Source organism: Pieris napi, chromosome 21 (genome assembly GCF_905475465.1).
Source record: "Pieris napi chromosome 21, ilPieNapi1.2, whole genome shotgun sequence".
In the NCBI taxonomy this organism is placed as follows: domain Eukaryota; kingdom Metazoa; phylum Arthropoda; class Insecta; order Lepidoptera; family Pieridae; genus Pieris; species Pieris napi.
Genome location: NC_062254.1, coordinates 191,798 through 212,605, shown reverse-complemented (window position 1 = coordinate 212,605; position 20,808 = coordinate 191,798). Strand labels below are relative to the sequence as shown.

The following is a 20,808-nucleotide window of genomic DNA, read 5'->3' as shown; positions in this document are numbered from 1 at the left end:
TTGCCTTATAGATGCAATATATAATAATTTTAATTACAGTTAATTAATAATAAATATGTTTCGTTATAATTGTATAATGTATAAAGCGACAATTGTTAAAAGAAATAATAAGTTAATCTTCGTCGTGTGGAGAAATAAAACAGAATTCTTATAATCTGCAATAAGTTAGGTGTGATCTGAATAACGACGCAATTTCAATAGTGAATGTATATTGCGGGTTAGTAAGTGCTATTTATTGGTTTCAATAAACCACTCGTTCAATGGATTTTTTCCTTATATTTATGAGATCCCGCAATTTGAATTTGAATGAGACCTTATGAATATAAGTTTTATAATACGTTCCAAGCTATTTCCCTCCCAGGACATTCAAAATAAAATATATGGGCAGTACAAATTATATTGCAATAAACTATACTACACTTAGGTTTAACAAATAGTTAAAGTATAATATTGATTAAGTTAAAATTATTGTAATAGATGATGGCATGCCATGTAACAATTGTCCATTATGTTCATTAGAAGCTGTTTTGTTTAATAATCCTCATGTTACCTTATAATTGCCAAGATGTTCTACTACGCAGGGTAAGTTCGCATCACGACCGAGCGCAACCGTCACATTCGGGATGGGCTCCGAGAAACGAGGTTCCTCCGTGAGAACTGAAACAGTATTGCATAACTTAAAGTGATTAATTTAGTATTTAGAAGAGCACGAGTTCAAGCTAGACTTTCCCGCGAATTCGTTTGTGTGTATCCTGGGTCAACGGCATGCTTTTAATAATGTAAAAATGTAATTGTCACTATTTATTGTATCACAAAACATATGTTGTATATATAATTAATTGTTATTAATGCTATGCTAATTAATGCTGAATAGAGCGCGTGTGGGTTTCTCTCGCGGCGTAACTCCGTGTAACCGTGGCGATTTAAGAAATGTGTATTCTAAGACGTATTTAAGCATTCATACTAGGTTCATTACGAGATTTGAGTTAAGATTGTTTTCTAAAAAGAGACTTGATATTCTATTTAACGAAAGCCTCTGGTTATCGATGATCGCCACATCAGCTTCGCCATCTTTGCCTTATCCCAAAATTCGGCGGCGGGAAAAAAACACCCTTTGTCGCTACTCCTCTCTTCAAAGACGCTCTCCTTAAAGCCTCAGATAGCATCGGAATACTGGGCGTTGACATATCGAATGACGTTCATGGAATTACGATATTTGCCTCGATGTCCGATGATGAAGCTGGCTAGCTATAGCTGCTGGTATTACACTTACTTAAATAAAACCGGATATCAGTATTAGCAACTTAGCGCTTATTAATATGATACAAATCGAATTCAATTAACTTCAAAATTGTGTTTCTTTTATAACGTCCAGCTAATTTGCATTCACATCCTGTTTTTTTCTGGTTTCTCCTGTGAAGATTTATAATAATATCATTATTTTCTTTAAGAGGAAATTATTAAATATTAGTTTATTTTTAAGGTATTTTACGATTTTTCACTATAATACATATATGACAATTGACACTAATCATAAACTAATACATAATATAAACAATACGTTAAACACAATGCTTCCAAAATTATTTTGATTTCCTATCTACATAAGCACGCTAAGCATTTTGTTGGTACTTAATAGTGCTATAGATTAATATAGGCCCTGTTGGGCTCCGACAAATTCAAAAAAATACAGCTCTATTATTTTATCTATTTGTATTGTATATGTATACTACGCATCGTACAAAATGCCTGAGCGACTAGACCCTAAACTCGACTGCATTTGTCACTAAAGCGGGCGGAGTAAGACACGCGGGTGAAATTATATTTTTTTAGCTAATCTCTTTTTAGAATACAATCTTGACTCAAGTCTAGAATCATAGCTTAATATACAACTTAGAAACCTTAGATTAGACGTAAGCCACAAACCACAAAATTCCAAAGTCTCAACTATTAACGTGTAACTAGAATTGATTGACACCGCACCTAATATAGACGAAGTTGTTCAAAGACACGCTGCGAGATATGAGCGAGATTTAATTACTGAAGTTACCACCCTTCAAAATATTGTCTTCATTAGACTGCTCCCTTTGACTTGGTTTTATTTGAAAAGTTAGTAATTTGTAACTGAAAGTTAGTTAACCTGTTAACGGTTTATCTTTGAGTTCACACAAAATCTAGTTACACCAACACTAGATTACGTGATTACGTTTATTTAGAAATAAAAAGCTCAGCAAGTATTATCTGCGAAGTTTAATTGAACTGCCCTTCTCGGCTATAAAAGGTGCGCAGCATATTAAATGTCCTTATAGTTATTTGGCGATCAACTGTACTTTAGTAATAACCAGCAGATGATACAGTAAGTGTTTTATAAGAGAAATTGATGCCTGTATATTACCGTGCCTGATATACGCATGTCAAACCTGGTCACTCACTGATAAACTAGAAAACAAACTAAGAGTATGTCAGAATAGTATCGAAAGGAGTGTTCTAGCTCTGAGATTGAAAGATAGAGTAAAACTAGAAGAAATAAAGGACATGACAAAGTTTAGAAATGCTGTTACTTCTAGTAAAAGATTGAAATGGAAATAAACAGGACGGATTATGAGAGAAGATAAAGATATTTATTTATTTTTATGTAATATAAGTTATTACAACAATAAGGGCTTTTATTATTATTATTATATACCTTGGCATATAATAGTGATGATCTGTATGAGTGCGATGACAACAGTCCGACCGGGCGCGCGTCTCCCGCCCGTGCTCATCCTGCATGCCCGATCACTGCTCACCGCCACCACCGCATCGCTGTAAAAAATAATCAGTTCCTTTTTGTACTAAGTTTATAATAATTATAGTAATTAATCGTTTATTTGCAAGGAAAGTGGTACATTCAGATTGATTTTTATGTATTAGTCAAAAGTCAAAAATCATTTATTCATGTAGGTAACACAATGTACACTTATGAACGTCAAAGAAAGAAATATACATTAAATGCTTCTAATTTTACATTTACTGCCAGTTCTCAAATCAAGGGCGTAGAACGCAAGAACTGGCAATAAACTCTCCGCCACTCTTTTTAATCGCCAAGTGTTATGTTTTACAGAACGTTTGTAAGGAGCTGCAACCATTACACCATGTTCCACACATGACATCTTTAGTAATGAATAATAATAAAACAAATTAAAAACAAAGGTTTGTTATATTGTATTCATACTTGGGACACAAATCCTATTTCTAGCCTCATTTTAAAGATAAACTGCATTAGAGTGTAAAAGTTTTATCGGGATAGTTGACTATTAAAAAATACGCGACCTCTCAATACAGTTTTTTTCAATATTATTCTTACTAGTGAAATTTAATCTCCATTTTGTAGTAATAAAAAACGTATAAAGTGACGTAACTCTATGGACAGTCTTTATAGAAAAATTCTTTGTGCTACCTTTATAAAGGATCGCTCAGCAAATCGACAGTAAATTGACCCATAATTAGATTTAAATTGTCAATCTAGAAATTGGAAATCTATAATAAACTTTTACAATAATTTATTTTTCTTTACGACGTGTAGTTATTATAAGTTTGAACGTAAAAACTATAATATTATATATCTATCAATTTTGAACTAGTCTTCTATTCTAGAGTCATGTGGTAAATTTAATAATATGGAGAATTCGCAACGGATAAGAGCTTAAAATAAAATTGTCCCGTCACACGCGACAGTGACATTTGACACATTTGTATAACGCGATGAGGAGATATCTGTCGTTATAACGCCTCAGCCGACAGTTGAATTTTTAGTCAATTTTCGTTTGACACAATTGAATTTGATCTTCGTATAAATCAAATTTCTGAGCACGGAGCGAGGGTTGACTTCCGAAAAGAACAAGTCATAATATTCAGCGATCACAAATGAATTATTGATTTTTATCGTCTTCGTGTAATAAGGACAAAGGAATAAATGCATATTTTTTTGTTTAATGTATAAATGACATAGCTCACAGATGTAAATTCAGATATTTTTTATAAATTTTGATATAGCTTAACGAGAAAGCTGTGGAGTTTCGTTCATAGTTAAAATATTTTTTTAAGCTTTTATTAGTTTAAAGTTTCACTCTCTCATAACAAAAACAGCAACCTATGACTTGCGCCAGTGATGTCTGTCTCCGGTCCGTCGTTGAGATCAAACGTTTAAGGCTACTTAGGAGCCTTTGTGTGGGCTCATTGCGGTCGGAACTCAGGCAAAACATTACGATTTATTTTCGCCTATTACCAAACAATAAGAATTTTCTATATAATAATTGTAGTTTATATTCTTCTCTTTACGCAAATATGTTTATTTTCCAACGAATGAAAAAAACTCCCTTTTTCGCTACTTCTTTCTTTGAAGACACTCTCCTTAAAGCCTCAGCTAGCATCGGAATACTGGGCTTTGACATATCGAATGACGTTCAATTTCGCGTCATTTTGAAGGGAAGGCTAAATTAGCCTCCAAAAAGCTTGGTGTGCTTAGCAAGGCTAGACGGTACTTCACTCCGGGCCACCGCTATTTCCGAACTAATTCGACTTAGAGTCCTTCAAGAAAATAGTCCAACCAATTCTTGTAAGGCCGACAACGCACTTGCGAGCCTTCTGGCAATGTGAGTGTCCATGGGCGGCGGTATCACTTAACATCAGGTGACCCTCCTGCCGGTTTGCCTTCTATTACATAAAAAACAAGTATGAGTGTAGTGAGATACTAACGTATTAAATAGATGTCATTTGCGCATTATAGCGATTAATTTGATCAATTCTCTGTCATGCAATAACATGGTTTCTAGGATTAAATACAATAACTCATATCAGCGAGAGCATTACAATATGTAATATCTTAATCAGACGGCGAACTGTTGCGCCATTTCAAACACATGCCTGTTAGTCCAGTCAAATTATGGCTAAAAACGGGTTAAATAAACATGAGCGAACACAGTTTGGGGATTTTGAGGATCGATAGGGGGGTGTATTCTGAGCATAAATTCCAATTTGAGGGGTTGTACTGAGGTCAGCTCAAGGTCATTTCGATGGAAACGCGTTTAATTCGATATCTCGAGAATGGTTAGTGTTAGGCGAAAAATTGTAAAGACCTTTTCTTTTCCTAACTAAATTTACTAACTTTTTTATCTGAAACTTTTTTTTATAACATTAATATTTTTCAAGTTATTACTCCCGCAAGGCAGAAATTTTACTTTTTTTTCAATTTTTCGTCGTTTTCTCCCCAACCATTTAATTTTATTAAATTTTACCGATCATCGAAGTGAAGATCTTTTAATTATGAACAATTTTGTTCGTAAACTTTTTTCCGTAATGCCAATACCTTCGGAGTTATAGATTACTTTACCGAGCGAAATCCGCGCCACTGTCGCAATATAAAAAGGTCAATCGATTAAGCTATTTAAAAATTAGGTATTTAATATGGGTAAATCCTTGGGTTAATTCTTGGGTTAATTTGGGTAAGAAGTAAATTAAAAATTAAAACTGTTTCACACATTTATTGATAGAAAAATAGGTTATAAAATTCGGAATATTAAGCACCCGAGGTCGATGGAAGTGATTCGTAAATATTCGTGGTCCTGACGGTATCGGGGCATACGTCATCCTCGTCCATTGCGTCAAGATCATCATCGTCGATAACGTTCGCGACATTCGAACAATAGTTCTCTTGGCAATTGGTGCAAATCACTGAGCAAAAGAGGCCGGCCTTTCTGCATTCGCACGCTTTGCCGCATTTGGTTTTGTATTTGCACGCAATCGATCTCAGTAAATTATTAATCTTAATATATGATTAATAATGATAATTAATCAGTAATTATTAGCCGATAGCGATGTCATTGAAACCAGATCCGGATAATTTAGGACGACGTATGCCCCGATACCGTCAGGACCACGAATATTCACGAATCACTTCCATCGACCTCGGGTGCTTAATATTCCGAATTTTATAACCTATTTTTCTATCAATAAATGTGTGAAACAGTTTTAATTTTTAATTTACTTCTTACCCAAATTAACCCAAGAATTAACCCAAGGATTTACCCATATTAAATACCTAATTTTTAAATAGCTTAATCGATTGACCTTTTTATATTGCGACAGTGGCGCGGATTTCGCTCGGTAAAGTAATCTATAACTCCGAAGGTATTGGCATTACGGAAAAAAGTTTAAGAACAAAATTGTTCATAATTAAAAGATCTTCACTTCGATGATCGGTAAAATTTAATAAAATTAAATGGTTGGGGAGAAAACGACGAAAAATTGAAAAAAAAGTAAAATTTCTGCCTTGCGGGAGTAATAACTTGAAAAATATTAATGTTATAAAAAAAAGTTTCAGATAAAAAAGTTAGTAAATTTAGTTAGGAAAAGAAAAGGTCTCTACAATTTTTCGCCTAACACTAACCATTCTCGAGATATCGAATTAAACGCGTTTCCATCGAAATGACCTTGAGCTGACCTCAGTACAACCCCTCAAATTGGAATTTATGCTCAGAATACACCCCCCTATCGATCCCCAAAATCCCCAAACTGTGTTCGCTCATGTTTATTTATTTCGTAATTTGACTGGAGTATGTACAGTGTACACTATACATACAATATTCAATATCATATAATTTGTAGCTGCAATTATAAATAAAAATAGGTAAAAAAACTTTTTAAGTTAAACGGTTTTATGTTACATTGCAATGTTTAAGATAAATGTACTAAAAACCAAAAAATAATAAAATAGATACAGTCGTGGGAATTATAAACATATGCATAGACTAGACTAAAATAAAACCGTGGGGCACGTCAATTGTCTACAAATTATCGACTTAATGTGCGATAGAAGAATCGTTTAATTCGTCGTTAAAATAGGCAGTTGGCCCGCAGACGGTCAGGAAATTACTTACTATTTTCTTGCTCATGGAAATTCCAATAGTTATACACTCCATGTAAATAAAAGAGATGTTTCAACTAGTTTATCGTTGGACATTCACACTGCTGGCTGGCGAGGAATCGGTTCACTGCTCGTAGTTTGTCTTTAATTGACAAAACATATGATAAAAGTACTACTCGCTCACCACTATGAAACCCTAAAACTCGCTTATAATCGAGTTTGCTAGCTTGTTTCCACATTCTAGCCCTACTTATCACACGTCCATCGTTGTCGGTTGAACAACTGCCTAATTATAGTGTAACATTACAAAACAAACATTTTAATCAACGATTGTAGACAATTGACGTGCCCTACGGTTTTATTTTAGTCTAGTCTATGCATATGTTTATAATTCCCACGACTGTATCTATTTTATTATTTTTTGGTTTTTAGTACATTTATCTTAAACATTGCAATGTAACATAAAACCGTTTAACTTAAAAAGTTTTTTTACCTATTTTTATTTTCTAGTTTTTAGTTTTTATTTCGCATTCTGTTTAATTCATTTAGTGCTTCATTATTGCAAGGTTCCTTGCCCGTTAGTTTATATAAATAAATCAATTCTATAATATAAATATAATATATATTTAATTAATAAAATAGATACAGTTTTTAATATAATGTTATATATATATATATATATATAATATATTTATATATTATATAATATTTAGTTATTTTTATTTTATTTATTTAGTTTATTGTATTGTCACCAAAATCCAAAGTGTATACAAAATTTCAGATTAATCGGTTGACAGGAAGAGGGTGAAATTTGAATTACTAAATTTGACCCAAGAATAAAACAAACGGGGTGAGCTAAATAAAACCGTTTAAATATAATATCTCTCTATACAAGTGATTAAGATTGGTTTAGTGGCAAATTTTAGACATATTTTATTTCTACTTTCAACTAAAAAAAGTTATTAAACAGAGTGTCTGTTTAATGCGCCAATAAGAGTGCGTTTCTTAATACTAATTCTATCAACAAGTTGATAGATTATCAAGTTTTATTAAAATAAATAGATAAATCCTAAATAAATGTTATTGTTCTAGAATATTGTAAGTACACTATTCGCATAAAAAGAGATTTGTCCAAATATTTGTACAGTAATTTTTACCGCTCTCGGTCCGCAGTCGCGAGAATTAGATTTGTCGCACAAAATGGCTCCGGGACCGCGGGCTGAATCCACAATGTTTATTGATAATACCTTTGTGTGATATCGGATGTTTATCTTTGGCTAAAGAATATCAAATCAGTTCTGAAACCTACGAAGGATCGATTACCAATATTTAGTATAAATTATATTGATCGAAATATATACTATTTTTTCCTGGCCAACGTTGTCTATCGGGTTTAAAAAATGTTACGTATAAAAAAATTCCGTCTTCACATGCTCTGTTTTATGAACACAAACTTTCAAATTAGCACCTGGCATTTCTATGGGAAAATTTGACAGCAAGGGATGGTTAATAGTGGATTTTAAATCCCATATCATTCGTTCGTTTTCGTAAAATGTGCAAATTTTGCAACTATATTATGTAGCATTAGCAACTAACTTGATGTAAAATATCGGCATTATCTGTTTCCAACATCGAGTTCTGCGAATTATTAAGTGAATTCACTATTGGGATTTGTTAGATGATGGTTATGTCAACTGTCATCTGCCACTCATACATCGCGTAATGTGTTCTGTCTATTTGCAGAGTCAGCATATTATAAAGTTTAATGTCGTGCTTTCTGTCGAATGTTATTTGTTACTATAACCAAAACTTAACGAGCACACAACATACATCTACTATCCAAATATATAATAAAATAATTTAAAGATTGAACTAATTAATTATATAGAGAGAATCTGTTAGCTAATAAAAAACAGTACAATGCAACATCAAAATCTATACAACCTTTAATCATTGGAAAACCTGAAGCACTCTCGATATCTGGAGAGCTTTTGAAATTTTATAAAGACGTGATTTTCTGTAAATAATGCTATTAGGAGTTCGATCGGTGGGTAATAACGACCGTGACTCGGGGATTCATGGTACTAACGTCTTGTAACCATTAAACCTTTAAGGCGTAAATTGATTTTAAAGAGGTGCAAATGAATGGGTTTATCAATTCATTTTATTACATTAAGCTGGTTCTATATTATTAATTAAGTATTCGTAAACGTCACATGCATTGGGGTTTTACGATATGTGTAATGTGTATGTTGTAACACGAATACTATTAAAACGATTTAATTGTGCGTTTCGGCGTTTGTTTAATTAAGCTTCTTAAATTGTCAATACTAAAATAAATTTGTCACTGTATGCTTCCTGGGTCATCGGGGTCTTTAAAACATAGAAGATTATAAAATCTAACTCTATAATTAACCACCCGTGTACAACATATGCGAAACAATTAAATGTGCTATGAAACGAATGAATGCAAAGTAACAGTCGAAGAGAATGCCTACGTCTGGCTATACTCTCGGGGTGTAACTCTGACGTATTGGGTAATCGCCACGCTTATAAAACTTAGGAAGCCTAAGTGAGAAAAATGTACGGCCTTGACTCGTACATACACATTGTTGCTGTGTACAATTTGCGAAAAATACAAATAAAATACAGATTTACTTCACCTTCTTCAGTTGAAACATAAAGAAGAAGTTTCAACAAACGATACCATAAAATGTTCAACATATAGTCGTACACGTTATATGAGCATTTAAAGTTTGAAGGCGAGGAAGAATGATATACGGAGGATTGTCCCAACCCGTCAGCTTTTATTGTCGCTGCGTGTAAAAGTAAAGAAAAATTACTTGCGATTTACTTCTTATTTTGCGCGATGATAATTTTTTACAGAGCCCGTTTCGTGAAATTGTCTGAATGTCCCTGTTCTGTGAGGAAATGAGCAATATAAATACTGTTTTCTTTGCTCCGAGGATACGCTTCATTATATTTTACTTTTATTATTCAAGTAAATTTAAGCTTTAATATTCTTTTTAATTCATGAACCATTTAAGAAATAAGTAATACATTCATTAAATTGACAGTTAAGCGCCTTATTCAACACATTGTCTCTTAACATTAAATTAAAATAAAATTTAATCTACGAAGGGTAGCATCGCAGCATTCAAAACAATAATGATGGTTAAAATATAGGATAATCTAGCTTTTATCTTATTTCTGTAAATTACATTAGCAATTCTGTATGAATTGGGCGCAGACAAAATTCAACGAAATGATAATTTCCCTGTAATTCTTAAGATAACCTACATTTTATGTAATTATTATTAAACCACGTAAAATAATACCTATTATGATTCTTATTTAAACCAGGAGACAAGTAGATGAGGAGCGATCATTATTTAATTAAAGGAATTCATTGAATTTAAAAGATAAGAAAGGCTTAGTATTAGCCTCCTAATTATTTATTAGTATCATCTTCATCCTTGTCTAGTTAATTTAACATTATAAAACTGCCGTGACACAACATTGCAGTTTGGACATTACCACGACAAGCACGAACAAAACCAATTGTGAACATGACCAATAAAAATAATTGCTCATTTCGAGGCAGTCCGCTGTCCCGTTTGAAATATAAAATGGCGCCGCTTCCACCTCACGTCAGCTATATTTCATATTTCCCGCAATACCGGGAAATTCCTTTATTACATCTCAACAGTTTTGGATGAAACTAATTATTAATAATTTCCGCAACGCATCATTTTAGAATAACTTTCATTAACTGACTTTTGATTACCATTAAACTTGAATGAAAATTACGTGGATATTTAATTGCACAATAGTATAGAGCAAATACTTATAATGAAAAAGTCAGATATCGTATACAGAGCACCTCACTTATGTGTCGTAGTGCTACTTAGAGTAAGTCGCCTGTATAGTAGTCGCGTAAGCTCGTAATCACTTCTCTAGGACGGTCGCTCCTCTGGCGTTATTAGACTGGGCCTTGATTAAACTCGACGGTATTTCGTCACATAATAATTACTGTCTGCGTTATATCACTTGCCTCTAGTACTAATCTTCTCATACTGAATTTCTTTAGAACATAAGATTAAACAAAGTCAGTTCACACGGCTGTCTCCATACCAATTAACTACGGAATGGATTTAAAAGTAGTTTTCTCCAATAGATAGAGTGTTTTAAGATAAAAGCATATATGCATAATAACTTCTACACAGTATAAACAATCGTATTACCGCACGCGGACATAAACGGGCTTATTAAATATTTTTCCATAAATTAAAAAGTCCTTTATCATGAGTATTGCCAAACACATGGCTTTTATAATATAACAAAAGTATAAAACTTCCATGTTATCTTTGTACTTAAAACCCGAGCTAGAGTAACTCAAATATTCAAACATTGAAGTAATAACATAAGTAAGACGTGTATACTGTATATACTTTCGCCGTTTCGTTTACGTAACCGCATCTTTCTTGGTTTATTTGAAATATTATTAAATTCATATTAACGTTCAATATCTTTTAATCGAGAAATGTTGGTCAAGTATCTGAAGCGTACGAATATCAATCCTAAGAATCATCATATCACTTACCAACAATCGTCAACACATGTCAGAGAAACAAAACTAATACTTCCTTGTTCATAAAAAATAAAAAATATCAAAGTAATAAATGGAAGTGATTTTAGGCCAAATCTTAAAAGCAGCGCGGCCGAATTATTTTTAACTTTTAATCAATATGAGACATAAATAGACTAACAAACCATGAAAGATTTTGGTTTCTGCAAAATACAAGATAAGTAAAAAAAGGGTGCGTGTACTTATGTACGCGCGTAAGAAGTTATTCTTCTTTGGCATTATTAAAAATCGTTATTGATTGCATGCAAATAATTAATTACAATTAAATAATCAAAGACTGGTAAAGGAGTCATTATAGTCAATAAAGTTCAGTTTATATTTGAAAAATTAAATAAATAAATATTTATTATTAATCTCTTACATTAAGTGTAACATAAATTATATTATTATTAGAATGTTGTTTTTAAATTATGTCCTATGCCGTAGCATCTTCCGTGGGCAACTTCATTCTGTTAATTTTGTGTCACGGTGCGCGCGCATCGTAAAATTTCACTCTCATAAATTTTTCACAACGCGCCTAAAGAAGTATAACTTCAAAAATATTTGAATTAACGAGTATATTATGTAATTTATCGATTAGTGATAATAACTCGATCCAATCAATAAAAGTATGCAATTTTTCTTGAATGTTTTCTTATGACGTTATCACGTAAAATTATTGTCCGTAATCCGATTTAACAGACAACCAAATTTTGTTTTTATCGTGACATGTTCAGAAATATTATTATGAAAGTGATTTCACATATGAATTTATTCATTAATAGTGAAAATCATTAATATAAACAGTAATCCATAAGTTGTTCATAATATAATTAATTACTTGTCTACAATTTTTTTAATTATCTTCAGCGATATTCAGAATGACATTGATGAATTAATCGGAATAGAGAAGACAAATTACTACGAAACAAGCGTCCTGGGCTCCTATTCCTATGAAAATTTTATATTTTATATATTACCTAATATATTCATTGCAATTTAACTCTTGTTACTGTAAAAGTAATGTTGTATTTCCCGACAAGTAAATTGCTAGTTGAGCGTAAATTTTCCCAGGTCAGACGTAAGTTGTAAGAGTTTAGAGTCGTTAGGATGCTGGTAAATGAGGATAAGGAAAGTTTTCAAAGCTTTTTTCTCAATTACAGAAGCATTTTATGTGGAAATACGGTCAAGTGCCACAAGAATGAAATGCTACTTGAATCGAAGTGAATGCTGTTCACTCGTGGTCTTCAAAATTATGAATGCTTCCAATTAATTACTGAACCGCCACTTTTCAAGCCAAGATGTAGTCGAAATGTAAGTTGTAATAATTTATTTAAAATTTTAATAATTTCAAGTACTTGTTTAAACATACATGTACAAACAATATTACAATCTAAAAGGCTTTTTCGCTAAGAATGTAATCACTCCCCATGCCCTCACTGACGCAGTGTTGTCACGTGTGTATGATATTAAATTCCTCAACGATAAATTTAATATTACCTCTTTTAGTTGAACATGAAAAAATATTCATCAGTTTCTCAACGCTAAAAGCTATAATTGGAATAGCAAAAATAAACTCGTTATAGGAAGTTATTGTAAAAATAATGAACGTAAAAATTTCCTATTAAACTGATTTGAGTATAAAAGATTTTTGCTCCATTTTTATTGTATTCTATTAGTTGTTAAATATGTATGGCTTTGTGGTAAATTTTATTGACGCGTCACCATCAAATAAATACAATTATTTTAGTTAAACACAAACTACTCGTTTTTAACTTAACCTTTTTTTTCACAATATACGCAATATTTGTAAAAAAAGGTTAAGTTCAAACAAACATAGCGATAGGCTTACTAAAGTAATTAAAAAAGTCTAAATTATAAGCACAAGATTACTGTATACTCAATAAATATTTAGTACATATATTTATATTTGAAGTCATGCAAATGAACGGACAGACGAATTCCGAATTGAGGATTAAACTTAGGAGTTGTAGCAAATGTCGGTACCTCGGGGAAGCGGGCAGTATTGTGCCGACCCATTCACTTTCGGCCACGAGGGAACTGATTTGTCAAGCTTTTTCTAGCTTTGAGCTTTAAATGTACGATTCATGTGTCGAACCGGAAAGTTTTATTTTCTATTGTTATATATTTGATTTAAAAAAAAATAGTTTTGGATTTGAATGCGATGATAAACTAGCAATCTCTTTTTTAATATAAAACTTTGTGTGAATTATTTAGTCTGAAAACATAAACATATTTATATATGAAGTACCTACAAATGTAATTTTCACTTATAATATTTACTTTGCTATTTTTTCAACCTTTAAAGAAATAAACAAACGCTGACAGCGAAGATCGTTCATGCGTAGCGAATTGCGATTACTCAATTAAGCAATACTTTATCAATTTGTATAATATCCCAAATATGAAGTGTTTCGATTAAATCGAGACAGCTCAAATGCATTAGCTGTGTGTGGTGTGTCAGCACTCACCTGCCGCCATTGTGTGTCTGTCAGAGCGAATAACATCCATGAGTACCTGCCACGTTAAATATATTACGTGGTAAACAGACGTATTTGGCGTTAAGGGTATTTAAATCATTTTATAATATTGTTGGTTGCCTAATATAAAGAATATTACCATAATTTGACACTAAAATATATGTCAGATTTCCCTGTGTCTATGTATATCTATTACGATAAACCGAATAACAGAAGTCGAAGTACCAATTTGTGATAAAAAAAACTATAAATGCGACATTTTATCGACTTCCTTAATACTTGAACATTTTGTTCGTTTAGAAGATAGCAAAATTATTTTCCGAGCTTGAGATTTATTTAAATATTGGCATGTAGCGTTTCTTTAAAAAAAATAATTTATGCGTCCCATCGTGTGTGTACATAATGTACACTTGACAAATATCAAAAAAATCAATTATCGAATAAAAACTATTCCAGTAGGCTTCACATTAAGCAATATAGACAATGCCTGAAGCGGATTGAACCCAACAGATCATAAATGATATCGAGCACCAACGGGTAAGCAACAATATATTTGTTTCAAAGGTTAGATAATGCAGCAATGGAACAACATAGGTACATATTTTAATCCTGCTTTACAAGGTATTAAGGTAAGATAGGGTTTTAGGGTGATTCCTTATGTTGTTATATTCCGTATTTCCGCGGACCAAGTTTAACAGAAATATTCGTTTTGAAATAAAACAGCTATAACGTCATCAATTGCCCTATTATTTATTGTTTTATAATTCTAATGAAACTCAATAAATTGCTGCGTATTTTGTTTATATTATAATCATTTTAAAATCCGTCTCATTTTGTCACTGTTTTAGAAATTTTATCGAAACTTGGTAGCTATATAGCTTACAGATAAATTTATACACACTTTATATTTTTTTCACGTAGCGTTTTAAATCATATTTATATTGTTCTTCGACGTCTGTAATATAATTCTAAATTATATATTTAACTTTTTCAATATAGTACATTTTACTACCGCTATTAGAAGTAAATATAAAAAGATAATACCAAAATATGAATTTGTAGTAACAGATACATAGCACACGCTAACTTGGCTCTATCTATCTATGTATCTGTATAATCAATAAATAATTTTTCAATTTATTCGTAATATTTAATAATATATACTTAAAACGAAATGTGCCGAGTAATAATAAGTATCGTTATCGTTGTAACTACTCATAGATTATTTACATTTTTTTTGAAAGGCCTAATATGCACAATACAAAGAACTGAGCATATCATGTAAATTATAAATAAATTCTTATGTCTCCTTCACATAAACCATAATTCCCAAATATAGCTAAATACTATCGATTACATAAATGCATACCTCAAACAATATTAACATTCCACAAGCACAGTTTAAAATCCATTAAGTTTTCTCATTAACGAATCACCAACAAGAACACTGGCTTTGATGACGACGTGAAAAAGTTTCGAAAGTTTTAGGCAAGCGGAAAAGCTCGTGTAAACGACACGCGCGCGGAGATCGAAGCCTCTCGGCGAACTGTGACTCCGGCCGGCTGCCTCAGTGGAACATGGCGGCAAAGGATACAGGCGGTTACATAGTAAGATCGAAATTTGATCGCAGTTAGAATGAGCGCGAACTAAGACAGGTCTTTGGGTAATTTAGCCTGAAAAGGCATCGCGCATGCGTTCGGTCGTTCAACCCTTGCAGTGGGCTGCATCGCGCTCCATTACCTCGATTTTTGGATACATTTTGCGGTAACGTCCTTTACGCCTTTTGTCAAAGGTGATGGAACCGTCCGGATCCCGTGAATAGCCGAAGCGCACAATACCGAATTTCACGGCTCCACTTTTTCATATGCGGTGTTCATAATTGCACTTTCTTTATGAAGTGTACGGAGCTTTTATTTCGTGCTGCGGCGATCCTATCACGCTTTTAGGCATTTGTGTTATAACTACCCTTCGATCTTGCGAGTTTCACACCTGTAAATTTCACATGGTTTCTTACAATCTGTATTGATATCCACACATTATTGTAATTTAAAAACAAAATTGCGATTAAACATTTCTAGCGGTTTTAATATACTTTTTCTATTATTTAATTCGACGCAGTAAAAACGAAGACCGAGTATAATGCTAAATTTTAGGATTTAAGGCATACCTAAAAGCACAATTGAACCTCAACTAAACAGGGTTCCTTAGAATAAGAAGCATTGAAAAGCTAGTTAGGTAGATTATAAAAGCTAACTATAATTTGGCATATTTCTATTGTTTCGCCAGAGCCGAGCGTAAGCGTATAATTAGATTGTATTGTCCTTTGTATGAAATTCAGGGTTCAAGCGTTTTCGCTTAATTAACTGTACAGTAATTTAACCTGATTTTGTGTACTTACTGCTTATTTACGTTATTAACATTCATGCCTGTGCAGAGTGTTTGATGGCAGATTACTTTAAATGTAAATAAACAATAGTATGTCAAGGTTATCAATGGCTAAAAAGCTCGATGCATAACATTAACGAAATCTAGGAGCATTATAAAGAAGAATTGCCTCAAAATAGCCACATAATGGCCACTTAACGCACACACGGACTCGGTAGTGGGAGTTTCGCGCCAAAATAATAAAAGATAACATCACTTTAGCCGCGGAGCATGGACAAAGTAAAATAGTAAATTGCAACAACAATTTTCACTAAAAACACATTTTGCCGCGAACTGCAGTTGGTGCTTTTAATCAAAACCAATGTTTGAAACTGGAATCAACTTGTACAAACTGGTTTCATGAAGTCATTTACATATTTTTTGTTATTCTATTGAATTATGTTTTCTCTGCGGTTCGAATCAATGTTAGCTTTTATTAGAGTTTTGGGTTATATTGTTTTTTTTATTGCGCATTTCTTTAGGCTTTTAAGTGAAACCGCAACAATAATTATTAGTTTTTAATTATAGTTAACGTAATAATTATTATGATTAAAGTCGTCGCCTGGAAGATAGTATCGGTGACCCAAGAGCTTTCCTCGCTCAACGAATAAGTTAGTTTCATAATACAGCAAAGAAATGCTACCAGCATTATAGGTACACTGCAATAGGGACAAAACTTTTTGAATTGGTTTTAATTTTCTATTTATCCATTTCTAGTTATTATTACTAAATAGATGTCTTACCTTTCGTCTATTGATGTATACAAACTTACAAAGTAATAAAATTAGTGAAGCCATTCAGGTCGGGAAGGCCACATGTCTTTTGAGGCCCTTTCACTAGTTGTGGCTCGCATTAGAGAGATAGCATTGTAGGCGCTCACCGAGGCTCGCTTATCGCAGAATTTAAGGCTAATGTGCCACTCAATTATGCTATACAGCCTTCATCATAAACCTGGATGATTCAGCCGTAAGAAGTAGGATCACATGATAGCTTGGCATATAAATAATGGTACCGTTATCAATAATAAATAAGTTATCATTATAAAAAAAAAGGTGGCGGAGCGTTTATTGCCAGTTCTCTTCCGTTCTACGCCCTTGATTTGAGAACTGGCAGTAAATGTAATATAAGAAGCGTTTCATATATATTTCTGACGTTGATTTTTAAAATTTAAATTTTATTCCACCAACAAATATTAAACTTTGTAAAAGCTTACATTCAAAGACTACAAGACCGGAGCAGTATTTAAAAGAGCTTTTAATAATGTGATATATTCTATATAGTAATATTGTGAGAGAATAAGCAAATGAATTAACGTAGAAATAGAGAAGCTAACTCTTGCGGTTACAATATCGTATACTTCAATTCAGTGCGCTAGTCCAGTGCTACTGTATCAATCTAATTTGTCGATATCACCTGCTAAGCTCGACAGCGAAACACTTTGTTAGTAAAATGCTGCTTTATTCACTTAATGAAATAAAGTCGCAACAGCTATGAATAAACGTTAGTAAAGTTAATGATTATCTATTATAAGTCATATCAGACATCGGCCTATAGAGACGGGAAAGGAATGTTTTAGTGAGCTGTCAGTGTATCAAACAAAAGTAGTATAATTTATATATAATAAATCAGATTCGAATATTGCTCTGTCTTATTCATCTGTCGCTTCCTTTGAAACTGGCAAAGACTCTAAGACAACTAATACATATAACTTGAATTACAGATTTCAAGTCCAGTAGTTGGCAGGTTGTGTAAGCAATACAAAAAATAAATCAATGGCGCTACGACCTTTTTAGGTGATCATTTGTTAATCTAATACGCAAGTAGGTGATCAGCCTTCTGTGCCTGACGCACGCCGTCGACTTTTTGGGTCTAGGCAAGCCGGTGTCCTCACGATGTTTTCCTTCACCGTTCGAGCGAATGTTAAATGCGCACATAGAGAGAAAGTCCTTTTGGTGCACAGCCGGGGATCGAACCTATGACCTCAGGGATGAAAGTCACAAGCTGAAGCCACTAGGCCAACACTGCTCTTGTCAAATTACTTCGATAAATGAATTCAACAATATGAAAGCGACGTTTTAGCGGCGCTGTAACCAAATCGTTAGCAATTAACGTCAAATCAGAGCCGGAGCTGTAACAGAAGTGTCGATATTCGCAAATTTATTTCTGGACCGAATCGACGAAGCATTTTGATATAATAATTTATATTTGTTGTAAACGTCATAAATTTAATTACACTGCATTAGCTATGAGTTTTAAATATTATTAGCAGCACTTCTGTAATAATGAAATTGGGAAAGTAAAACGGAAAAACCTGCGACAATATTCCAATAATATCTTTATTTATTTATTTAATGGTGTGATCGTGGAATATATTCCTTTTTTTTAAATAAAAGTCTTAAATAACAATATTCCTTATTTATTTATTAATAGATAGTATTAGGCGATTTTTTAGAAATTGGTGCCAAGTCCCTAATAGTTATCAATATATAGGGTATGACCAGTCCTGAATAAGCTGAAAATTGGTTTCAGTAAACATTACCCTGAGCCTAAACTTGCTTTGAAACAGCCTGAAAAAAAATTCAGCCTCCTGTAAAGGTAACTTAATTTAATTCCATTTTTGGTATGTGATAGAGCCTATCTTGAAACGGTCATAAATCGCATTTCAGTTTGCATCTTGCACTTCATTTGTAGGAAAATCGAGAAACATTTTATTCAACCCATCTTCGTAACAATACCAAAACATTATGATAAGATAGCTCACAGACATCCATTTTAATTATAAAATAATACTTTAACCTTTCTTTAGATATCGTGCTTGGATAAAATCTAGTAATTGAAATTTGATTCCTGTTGACTAATTGATCTGATATTTGTTACACACCTTTAATTCTGCTAACAATATTTTAGATTAGTCCATTTGCGCAATGAGCAACTTTTCCCCGAAGCGATAGTTAAAATACTTGATCGGTCATCAAAGACGGTTTAAACCAAAACAATATTCTTTATAGCTTAATAGTACTTAAATTATTTGTTTTGTTTCCCACATAAATAGTTAACTAGTAGCAGTAATTATGAAATGACAATAATTAGACCCACGCGTTAACTAAAGCAAATCCCATCTAGTGGAATATTTACCATAATCCGCGCAAGCATTCCTGTCATAACCGACTGCATTGCATACATTGGTTATTAAAACAATAGCATTGTTTAAATATACTACATACATACATATATATGCACTATATATAATATATATCATACAAAGACAGAGGTGTCATCGTGGACAGACTCTGACCGTCGCTAGGCGAATGGTTTCGGAAATGCGGGAAATGCTCATTTTCGGGAAAAATTTCGCAGCAAAAAAGAGGTAACCCTATACGGGCAAGCCATACCTTGGCAAAAGTCCGTCAAATATCTAGGAGTCACGCTCGATAGCAGCACGTCTTTCCGTAGCCGCTAGTCGCGAGACAGCCCGAGCTGAGCTTTAAAAGGCCTTAAAGCCAACAGCGAGATTCCATTAAAAAAAAGGTTTAGACGAGGATTTATTCCAAATATGACGAAATTCTCAAAAGTTGTTTCTCATATTACATATTCCTTAAGTGCAAGAGCTTAAATAAGCATGGCATAATTAACTTTGCGAGTCGCATATCTCCATTATCCCACCTAAATATCGCAAATGTTTGACAATTACTAATTCATCAAAGGAATATGTTAACAATAACCAGCAAGCTTATTTTAGATTCATGTGAATGTCAAATAATGTACTACTCTGCATTTCGAAAATTAAAGTACGCAATAAATATTTGAATTTCATATTACATTGTTTCAGTATAATTATAACAAGATCAATTTCAAGGGGCAGAAACAATTAACCTCTAATCCTAAATGGTTTCGTAGAGTTTTGATACAAAATGAAAAGTCCCATCAGTTAAATCAATGTGTTTGCAGATTATAACAACTTGTTTCATTAAAAGCGTGGTATAAACCACAATAAGCACAATTGCACACTGTTCCCACAGGAATGCACTGTGTCTGTCGCCTCGATACAATAGCCTATCAATTAATTAAAATCTTATTTATGACATTAATTTGGAGAATTTACATTAACATTTTATTTACCTGTTTACAATATTAGAACAAAGGAATCTATCGATAGAAGAGGGTATCCGGAAGCTATATCCGAGATGCTCCCTTCCCTCGGTAAAATACTATGCGCTGGTTCGGCTGTCACGTGTCAGTATAATAAAAAAGGAATCCAATAATCGATTAGACTAAGACTAGCACTTACCATCAACGATGGTGTGTCCCACTCCAAGCACTGGATCCTTAAATACGAGTATAGCGAACGATAT

General features: G+C 32.9%; 1 protein-coding gene across 2 annotated transcripts in view; it reads right to left on the bottom strand.

The window, feature by feature from the left end:
• The window catches only part of LOC125060319 (lachesin-like), a 51,647-nt gene extending 36,026 nt beyond the window's left edge, over window positions 1-15,621 (bottom strand). The window contains exons 1-3 of one of the 2 annotated variants that reach the window (XM_047665171.1): window positions 15,402-15,621; window positions 2,687-2,805; window positions 551-657 (exon numbers count right to left, since the gene is read on the bottom strand). In XM_047665171.1, the coding sequence (XP_047521127.1) occupies window positions 551-657; window positions 2,687-2,765 (186 nt within the window). In that variant the 5' untranslated portion in view covers window positions 2,766-2,805; window positions 15,402-15,621. The remainder of the gene's footprint in view (window positions 1-550; window positions 658-2,686; window positions 2,806-15,401) is intronic. The other variant, XM_047665172.1, reaches the window with a different exon arrangement.
• Between the last annotated feature and the right edge of the window lie 5,187 nt (window positions 15,622-20,808).